A 10,849-nucleotide genomic window follows, 5' to 3' on the forward strand; every position below is an offset into this window, starting at 1 on the left:
GCAGAGGTATGAACGGGGCGGAGACAAGATATCCACCCCTAGAGCAGCTCGCTCTTGCACTCATTAAGGGTCGGGACTCCCCAAAAAAAAAAAAAAATGTTGTCACTAAAAAAAAATAATAAAGGCCTTAGCGGCATTACACAGGCTAAAGCCTCAGTCTTCACAGATTCTTGGGAGCAACAGCAACATCCTCACCCTCCAGTGGCAGTTGTTGCCCAGCTAAGCGGCTTGTCTGATCGGACCCAGGAGCGGTAAGGCTTGGCGCCACCATGGTACCATCCTCTCGCGTGTGAGCAGCCATGAAGTCAGCATAGGAGATTTCAGATTGAGTAGGAGGTGGAGTCCGCTGAGAGTCATCCGCCGGACGCTCACCACTCTCTCTGCTACCTGAGCGGGCACCCTCAGCTTGCACTGCTCGCAGGTTCCCGCTGACTCGACGACCCGGCAGGCTGGGACACTTTGACCCAGTCAATGGCACCCTTCTGGTTCAGCAACTGCAGGTTAGCGGTGGCACTGGCCTTCGGCGCCTCCATCATTACCTACTTGTGCTCTACAGACTGCTTGAATGCCTCCATGGCGCCGGTCTCCTTGCGGCTCCTCTCAGCTTCCAGCTGAGCAACCTCTTCCTCTAGGCACTTCACCTCCCCAGACTTAGCGGCAGAATCCCGCTGAAGGATCTCAACTTTCTTAGCCTTCGCCGCCAGTTGATCTTTCAGCAAAGCGATATCTTGCTCCAGCTGGCGAACCCACTCTTTCCGCTCGATGTCTCGCTCAATGGCGACATTCAACTTGCCGCGGGTATCCAGAGCATCGTATTCCTCCTTAGTCAAGTGCCGTTCAACATCCGCCAGCTTGTCCATAGCCTCCACCAGCTCCCTCTGAAGACCTTTGATCTCCTCCTTCAGTTGCCGCTCAACTCGAGGCTAGTTTGACGTGGTGAGGAACAGGTCATGCAGACCAACGAACAGATGTCCAAATGCCGAACTGAAGGGAGACTGCTGAACGATCGTCGGCCTAGTGGTTCCATCCAGTCCGCCAAACCCGAGCCGCTCGCAGAGGTGGAACAAAAACTCCCGCTCGGGATCAGTCAGGAACTTAGCGTAAGCAGAAAACGTGTGAACCCCTGAAAATTTTATTTAATTTTTGAAAGTAATTTCTTGCCAATAAGATTTTTCCGTAAGTTGATTTAAGTGAAGAAATTGACCTTGGAGATTAATTCGGTGTCGGGACTTCGATTTGGGCCTTATAATTTAAGTTTGGGCCAGAGTCCTTCATTTTGGGCCTAAAAGGTTACTAAAGTTCATTGAAACGAACGATCGTCGAAGCAAAATTGAAAGGAAGGCAAATTGAGTTGTAGTTAAGATTTGAATTTTTAGTTTTAACGAAATTGAGTTTTGGGCCTAGGACGACGTCGAGAAATAAGTTAGGAAGTTTCCGACAAAAAACAAATAAAAGAAAAGTTACGAGCCCAAAACAGAAAGCAATTAGCTAGGAGAGTTTCGTAACTTGTTGCAAGTGCAAATTTGACTTTTCTTGCAAACGAGTATAAATAGGAACTTGAGAAAAACCCTAGCCTCATTTCTCTCCCTCTCTCTTCTCTTGGCCGCGTCTCTCTCCCCGACCTCTCGCACCTTCTCTCTCTTCTTCCCTCTGCAAATGCCGGAAAACACCATCTTCGGCCACCACCTTTTGACACAGCCTCGACCCTTCAAACTAGATCCTATATCCGACCAAAACCCAAGCCCAGCACCGCCATGCATCGTCTCCAGCCTCCACACGCGACCACTAAACTTGCGACACCACTGCCTTCCATAATCCTCCGATCTCTAGTCACTGATTCACACCACCATTATCAGAAATTGAAGCATCAAGCCTTGAGGAGACCATGCCTTAAATCCCGAAGCCAGAAAACCACCGTACGAGCTCGTCGGAACTCGTAGCTAGCTCTGCATGCCTTCGTTCCCCAACCTCCAGTCCAAATCGAGCTAAACTACCTCTATAGATGTAATCAACGCCTCACTACCCACCTGTTTCTGAGACGCCAACCTCTGATTCCGACCAGAGACACCGCACGCGCCATCGCTGTCTCCTGGACCACATAGCGCTGCCGCTCGCGATCACGGGATTGTCACTGTTAGGTAATTTACATCATCCAAGACTGGGTTGAAGCCTCTATTCCGATTTAGACTAAAAACCCTAATTTCCATTGTTCAAATTAGATTGTGTGAGGTTTGAAGAATCCGCATTTGGGTTTAAAGAGGAGAACCCGAAGCTGAGTCTTTGATTGAATCACCATTGAAGGAGAAGGGGGTAAGGCCTTGATTCTAGACTATACCTTATCCCTGCAATTGTACAATCTTTGGTTTTATATGGTTGTTGAGGTAGTGTTGGGGTGATGTTATTGTAGATTTGAAGGCTCTAAAGAAATCGAGTTTCATGTCAAAGGCTATCATAGCAGAGGAGTTAATTTTGGAGAAGAAGAATGGTAAGGGTCTGGGTATTCGGATATGTTTTTGCCGTATATTGTGTGTACTCGGTGAAATCATGGTTATGTGAAATATTAGAAACGAAAGTGGTACTTGTTGTTTGAGTTATGTTGGAAACCTTGCATGATAGAGGAAAAAGATGAAATCAGTTTAGTATAGAGGAAATTGGTCTTGTGAATTAGCAAAAATTCTTTATCAACGTTGAAGTGTAAAATAAGAATGTCTATAACTATCATTCCGGATACCATGGTTGTAAGAAAAGAAGTGAGTTGGTTATTGTTAACGAAAATGTAAATTGATCAAGTTCATAAGGAATTGGTATCCGAAATGAAGTTATATTGGCTAATGATGGTTGGGTCGAACTTAATAAGAAGTTCGTTTAGTAAACATTCTGACGATTTCAAGGGAAAATAAAGGAAGCTAAGGTATACCAAGAAAATAGAAAGGTCTAACGAGTTGACCAAAAATTTAATTTCGGATCATAGCTTTGTTAATTTCTCCATGTCTCGAAAATTGAAAGAAATTTATTTAGTAGAACCACTAGGCCAATAACCTCAATATACAACACTTTTTACACAACGAAAAAAAAAAAGTGTTGTGTGATGATGGAAAGTCAATCACACAACATGACTAAGAACCATACGTTGTATAAGGCCGTAAAAATTTTGATGTTTTCATTGAGAAGGTGATTGCACAACACTGGCAGGAATATTTTGTTGTGTGAATGATTAAAAAAAGAGTGGCAGATTTCCCGCCTAGGTTGACACAAATTTGGGTCCAAATATGTACTACATTGCACAACATCATGGTTATACCTGTTGTGTGATACTAGGTTGCAATTTATCATACAACAGTTTTAGACTTGTGTTGTATGATAAAATTATATATTATTGACAATTCTAGATGTGCCCCCAAATGCTACTCCTTCTACCCCAAAACGTACAATTTTGGAGAACTTATAGGTCATGATTTGAGGATCCTACAACGTAAAAACCTTATTTCTGTTGTCTGAATGAAACTTGTTTATCGTACCACCAAAATCATTGTACATAGCGCGGCTGGGCGGGAACTTTCCCTCCTTGGAACCTAAGCTGAAATTTAAGTTGTAGACAATCAGACAACATAATGGGATGTGTTTGTTGTGTGATGCATTAATAAAAAATAAAAAGAGTGTTGGGTTTTGACTTAGACAAATTAATAACACACCAATTTTCTGACATAGAAATAACTTCTACCAAAACGGAAACCTCACAATCTCTACCGCAAAACCAAAAACTCATAATCTCTTAGTAGCCCCGCAACCTCTCACAGTAAACTGTCACCAATTTCAACTCACCACCGTAATCTCTCATCAAAACACCATCACCGAATCGTCCAACCTCTCCTCAATTTGCGTATGGATAGTTTGATTCTATCCATCGATGTCGGTTCAATTGTACTCATAGGTTTGGGTTCGATTTGGGTTCGATTGTCGTTAGTTTGATTAGAGTTCAACTCAGTTTGTATTGGGAAGAAGGTGGAGGAGAAAGGGGTTTGGATTAGGCTAGGGTTCTTCATTTTGGGGATTTCTGAGCAACTCGATTTAGGGCTTTCTCGAAGCAATCGATTTGGTATGTTGGTTTTCACCTTCTTCAGTTATTTGTAGTTTATATCTTGGGATACCTTTCAGTTATTAGGTTTGATAATAGATTTCGTCAGTTGTTTGGAAGGTGAGAAGAAGAACTGAAACCGTTTGTGATTTCATCAGTCCATAAATGATATAGTAATTAAGTTGGTTTTTGGGTTTTTGTTTTTGATGAAACTAGGTTACATTGTTATAAGAAATTGACCCTCTTTGTGATTTTTGTAGTGTTCTATTAATGCTCTTTGGTGCTTGGACGAGCTGAGCTTTTGCAAAGGAGGTGAAGAATTTCTTTCTCTATTTTGGTTTTGCTTCTGATTTGGGTTCATAAACAATGCATATGTAATAGAACCGAAACCCTTCTATGTTCATTGTTGGTGATGCTACATATGCTATTCTTTGATTAAAGTTGCTTTCAACTAAATGCATAATTCGCTGAATATATGTGCCATGAAATCTGATGCATTTATAAAATATGATTTTGGGTTTAAGTTGATGTACTGTTGTACTTTTGTAATGGTAATCTATTTCCTTGGGAACTCATGATGATTGTACTAGAACTTTGGGGAGAGTGTTCACACTTTTGTTGGGTGGGCAGTTATTGGGTGTTTAAGTAAAAGAGTTAAATGCAAGAGCATTGGAGTTTGGATTCTATGTTTGATCACATTGCTTTTATAGATTGTCAATTGTGTTAATTATATATTCTGTCTTGTTGCATGTGTAATGTTTCTGTTTCCTAGCAGGTTGTTGAGGAAATCATATTGCAGAATAAGAAAAAGACCAACTGGAAGCCCAAGCAAGGGTAGCTGAGCAAAAAATCTAAGGATTGAAATTAAAAGCAGATGATGTAAGAACTCATTTGTTCTTTCTTCTAAGGCCTACATTTCTATTCTGTTTTAGTGTCTTATTGTATTCTATAAATGTACTTTGCTTTTCAGTTTCTCTGTTAAGACTTTCATCTATGTTTTGCAACCATAATTTGTGAAATGCAGAAAACATAGCTTTACTTGTGAAGGATTCTTTTGTATGGATGCAGCTTTATAAGCAAAATATGCTTTTGACTTTGGTTTCTGTTTTGTTTGATGATAGACTTTGGTTTATTTTACCGATTTATATGTTTTTTCAATGCTACATGTACCATCATGTTGTCACATGGAATGTTGGAGAAGAGCTCTTATTAGGGATAACAGATTTTCTAGCCATTATAAGTTTGATAGTAACTTGGAATAGATAAGAGAAACTTCTGCTTAGTAATACAGATCTCTGCCTTTACTAGGCAAGTTTTTCCACCAAAATTATAGAACCTTAATTCTTAAGCTTTTAGCGGTTTCATTCACCAATTAATAAACTCAAATCTGGAATAATATAAATTTAGGTTATAGCTTTGGTGCTTTTCATGCAGTGGGAAACAAGTATGGCAGGTCTGGGACACATCTATATATATATATATATATATATATATATATATCTCCCAAAGCTATAAAAATTAGTCCCAAGCACCTCGCTTGTTCCCAAAATTAATTACTGGTCGGTTTGGTATTTGTTTTTCTTTTGTGGATTGAACGAATCTGGTGATGGTCCTGATGGATATGTACATATAGGTAAATTTTCCTATATTAAATTCTAATTACCTTTATGGGCTTGTGTTTAGGAGTACATGTTAAAGGAGCTGACTATTGTTAGAAAGAGTTTTCTTGTTGGAGAGCTGTTATTGTTGGTTGTGCTACTATTGCTGGAGTTGTAAGGAGGTAGCTTGACTGGTGAGTGTCGCTTGACTGCTACTCTTTGCCTTTGTTTTGTTGAATGCATTTGTTGAAGCTGGAATGCATTTGCTGGTATTATGAGTTGTTATATATGTTGAAGCTAGAAGGCATTACTGTTCTGTGCTGTGATGGTTTTATGCATCAAGTAGTTGGTTTGATTTTCAATATTATCATGATCTGGATTAAAAATAATCTACATCAAATGCATTGGAATATATGTGCCAATATTTGCAATTACAATACATAAATTATTCTCTGTTCTCTGTTCTCTGTTCAATTACTATATATATATATATATAGGGTTGAGTTGAGTTAAGCTTGCATGGGATAATCGATTAGTTGGGGGAGTGGGGATATACTATTACTGATTAATTAAGGATAACATGATTGTGATATATTGTGATATAAAGTGTTTCTCTTTGACTCTAATATAATTATGTTTTGATTGGTTTCTGTTTTATTATTATTAATCTTTTTTTTTTTGAAAAGGGGTTCTGATTAAAGTATGTTCTGATTGATTTCTGTTTTTCAAATTGAGCAGCTTTTTTGTTTTTGTTAGGATTATGGAACTTAATGATTGCATGTAGGATATGTTATTGGGGTTTTGTTGATAGATGACTTAGTTTTGGTCTATGTTTTTATTTTAATGTAGATGAATAGGTCATGGATGCATGCTGATAGGAGGTCTTATGAATATAAGTTAGGGGTGGCAGAGTTTTGTGAGTTTGCTTTGGAAAATGCTAGAGACCCTAATCGTATTTGTTGTCCTTGCACAAAGTGTGGAAATGTGAAAGATTTTTCTGCTCAAGTGATAAGGGATCATTTGTTTGTAAATGGGATTGACACGGGATATGAGAAATGGACAGAACATGGGGAGGTTGTAGTGGAGTCAGGATCAGATACAGATAGTGAAAGCATTGATGAAACAGAGTCTAGTGAGTCTGACACTGTTCAGGGCAACATGGGGGCAGATTATGAAGTACAATTGGATAGTGATGTGGACTTAGAAGGCGATGAGGATGAGCAGCTTTCAAGTGAGTGCAATGAGTTCAGGAAGTTTGTTGATGATGCCAACAAACCCTTGTTCCCTAGTTGCACTAGGCACACCAAGATGAATGTGCTTGTGAGGCTCTACAACTTGAAAGCAAAGCATGGTATGAGTGACGCGGCTTACTCGGACTGGCTGATTGCCTTTTCTGAATATCTTCCCGTAGGAAATGAGATACCTGCTTCTGTCTACGAAGCAAAGAAGATTTTGAGTGCATTAGGAATGGATTACACCAAAATACATGCCTGCCCTAATGACTGTATTCTCTATAGAAAACAGTTTTCCGATGACATTATCTGTCCTACTTGTGGTCTTTCTAGGTGGAAAGTTTGCAAAAACGGTCAAGAAAAAGAGGGAGTACCTGCAAAAGTGTTGTGGTACTTTCCTCCTATTCCCAGATTCAAAAGAATGTTTCAATCAATTGAAACATCAAAGAATTTAATTTGGCATGCTGCAGAGAGAAACAAGGATGGCTTAATTCGTCATCCTGCAGATTCAGCTTCTTGGAAGTTAGTGGATGAAAAATGGCCAGCCTTTGGTAAAGAACCACGAAACCTACGACTTGCATTGTCGTCAGATGGATTCAATCCCCACAGTTCATTGAGCAGCAAGTACAGTTGTTGGCCCGTAATTTTGGTAACCTACAATCTGCCTCCATGGCTGGTAATGAAAAGAAAACACATGATGCTTACCTTATTGATATCAGGGCCTAAACAACCGGGAAACGACATTGACGTTTACGTTGAACCGTTAATAGATGATCTGAAGTTGTTGTGGGAAGGAGTGAGTGGAGTTTATGATGCTATTAGGAATGAAACTTTTACTCTTAAGGCTTTACTATTATGGACAATCAATGACTTTCCAGCATATGGTAACCTTTCAGGGAGTATAGTTAAAGGCTACAATGCATGTCCGATTTGTCTTGATAAAACAGAACCTACAAGGTTGGTTCACGGAGGAAAGATGGCCTACACCATTCATCAACGATTTTTAGGGAGACACCATCCTTATAGAAAACAAAAAGCTGCTTTAAATAACCATCCAGAACATTCACCAGCTCCAGTTCCGTTGACTGGAGAGGAACTGTTGAGAAGGTTGGAAGAAGAAGTTCCACAATGGCCTTACGGGAAGAAATATCCTCCTCCTACTTACAAAGGTGCTGAGGATCAAACGAGGCCTTGTTGGAAGAAGAAGTCGATATTTTTTCAGCTTGAATATTGGAAATATCTCCCTGTTAGGCACTGCCTTGATGTCATGCACATTGAAAAAAATGTGTGTGATAGTCTAATAGGGACGTTGTTGAACATTCCCGGAAAAACAAAGGATGGACTGAAGACTCGGTTAGATTTGTTGGAATTGGGTATAAGATTAGGATTGCAGCCCAATCTAGATGGTCCGAAAAAGAAGTGGTTGCCATAGGCAAGCTGGAACCTAACAGTAGATGAGAAAAAATGTATGTGTGGTTGTTTTAATGGCATGAAGGTTCCTGAAGATTATTCATCAAACATTTCCAGCCTTGTTTCGATGGAGGATTTAAGGCTGACCGGACTTAAATCCCATGATTGTCATGCCTTAATGCAACAATTACTCCCTGTTGCAATCCGAGGTGTGCTGGAAAAACCTGTTAGAGTTGCTGAAATCCGACTTTGCATGTTTTTCAATGAAATTTGTAGTAAAACCATAGATGCTTTAAGGCTGCCAAAAATCCAAAGTGATCTTGTAGAACCTTTATGTGAGCTTGAGAAGTATTTTCCCCCTTCGTTCTTTGACATAATGATACATTTAACGGTCCATTTGGTTAGAGAAGTTGAATTATGTGGACCGGTTTGTTTTCGCTGGATGTATCCTTTCGAAAGATATATGAAGGTGTGCAAAGGATATGTGAGAAATAGACATCTTCCGGAAGGGTGCATTGCTGAATGTTATATTGTTGAAGAAGCGGTTGAGTTTCTAGCTGAACTTTTCTTCGACGACAAGACTGTTGGCATTCCAGAGGCTCCCATCACAGATGACAAACCCACCTCAGGTGCTACTGTTGTGTCTGTTTTTGGCAAGGACTATGACCAAGCTCATTTGTGTGTGCTTCAAAACACCGATGAATTCAGAAGCTATTTTCTGTAAGTCACTACCCCTTTATTTACAGTTTTATGTATTTTCTGCTTCTATTGGTTTTCCTATATTAATAATCACTGATTTTGTGTGTAGGGAACACAAGGAGTATTTGAAGAGGGAGTTTCCAAAGTACAAAAAAAATGAAAAGTGGCTGATCGATAAACAAAACCAGACTTTTGCTGATTGGGTGAAGGAAAGGGTAAGTAGTTTCAGTTTAATTAAAGTTTACATATATAGTAGAGAATTGTGGGTTTAGTGATTGTGAATAGCTTGTTTTAAACATTTTCTTTATTTTGCAGGTTGCTTTTCAACTTAATGAACCTGGTGCTGATATTCCTGAGATTGTGAGGTGGCTAGCAGATAAACCAGGGAATGAAGTACCAAAGTTTAGCGGTTATAGAATAGGGGGAGTGCAATATAACACAAAGATGCGCGATGATCTTTGTACTACACAAAGTAGTGGGGTCTACTTGGTTGCTAAGACACCCCAAGTAGCTAGTGCTAAGGATAAAAATGTGGTTACTGAAGACATGAGCTTCTATGGGGTTATTGCTGAAATATGGGAGCTTGACTATGATCATTTTAGGGTTCCGATTTTCAAGTGTGATTGGGTAGAGAATCAGAAGGGTGTTAGAGTAGATGATCTTGGGTTCACTTTGGTGAATTTGAATAGGAAAGGTCATGTAAAAGACACTTTTGTCTTGGGAAAATGTGTGGAGCAGGTCTTTTATGTTCAAGACCCTATAGATCATAGGTGGTCAGTCGTATTAAGTCCCCCAAAGAAAGATTACATCGATTCTGTTCAGGTTGATGAGCTTGGGGACACCGTTATTTCCCTCCCTCCAATCGCAAGTACAATGCCATCTATCCATTCACTAGATGACTTGATCGATGAGGAACCAGTGGGTTACATGCGTGTAGGAGACGAGGATATATTAGTTGATGGGGAATAGAGCAGTTTGATTTATTTGTATTTGCTTTGGTTTTTATTTAATTTTTCTTTTCTTGGTGATGGTACTTTGGAATTCTGAGTTATTGTGTCCTCTTAACATATTCAAGCAAACTAAATTTGTATTTATCCCACTATTTATTGATGGCTTGTGCTGCGTACTTGTCCTGCAATTCCATAGTTTTATTATTTGTTTTGATATACTACTTCTGAAAGTATTTAAGTCTAATGTGCCTTGTGTGTGTGTAGATAATGGCCTCATCAAAATCTGCAAGTGTAGCGAAGAAGTCAAAGTCCAAGGAAAAGCGACACAAGCATAAGAAGACAAAGTCTGCCAAGTCTTCCACATCACCAACATGTTCTGATGCATCTTATTTGAAGAAGGGGAGTTCAAAAAATGCAGAAAATGAATCAACCGGAGGTCTCAAGCTGCTGAAACGGAATGCGGTTAGCATGTCACGCATTACAAGCCGCAAGAGTCGTAGACAAAAGAAGATGGTTCTGTTTAACAGAAAAGGTACTCCCTGTGGGAAGGTGGCTAAGGAGTTGCAGTCCTATATAGGCGTATTGGCACGAAGGAAGGTGCCAATAATAAGAGAAACATGGAAACAAGTAACAGACGATGAGAAGGGCAAGATCTGGTCACGTGTTCAGGTACAAACTTGTTGAGTTTGTATAACTATTCAATTTTTTTAGTAAATGAAGTTTATTACTAATGCTTAGCCTTGAAATAATGCTCACGGATTCCATTTGTGCTTGGTCTTGAAAATAAGAAGATGGTAATGGACTCTGCTGCAAGCAAGTGGAGGGAATTCAAGTCTCGACTAACTTCAAACTACATTATTCCTTATCTGAATGACCCTGAGGCGT

General features: G+C 39.6%; 1 protein-coding gene across 1 annotated transcript; it reads left to right on the plus strand.

The window, feature by feature from the left end:
• The first annotated feature begins 968 nt into the window (after positions 1 to 968).
• LOC112163704 lies at positions 969 to 8,337 on the plus strand. The gene is made up of 2 exons (XM_024299984.1): positions 969 to 1,100; positions 6,523 to 8,337. The coding sequence occupies exons 1-2, from the start codon at positions 969 to 971 to the stop codon at positions 8,335 to 8,337; spliced, it is 1,947 nt and encodes a 648-aa protein (XP_024155752.1).
• The last annotated feature ends 2,512 nt before the right edge of the window (positions 8,338 to 10,849 follow it).

Source organism: Rosa chinensis, chromosome 5, assembly GCF_002994745.2.
Source record: "Rosa chinensis cultivar Old Blush chromosome 5, RchiOBHm-V2, whole genome shotgun sequence".
Lineage (NCBI taxonomy): Eukaryota > Viridiplantae > Streptophyta > Magnoliopsida > Rosales > Rosaceae > Rosa > Rosa chinensis.

Excerpts from the sequence above, each read along its gene's own strand:
- LOC112163704 (XM_024299984.1), top strand. The coding sequence starts at position 969 with ATGTCCAAATGCCGAACTGAAGGGAGACTGCTGAACGATCGTCGGCCT. Across the intron at positions 1,101-6,522 it reads GGATCAGTCAGGAACTTAGC|ATGAATAGGTCATGGATGCA; the intron begins GTAAGCAGAAAA and ends ATTTTAATGTAG.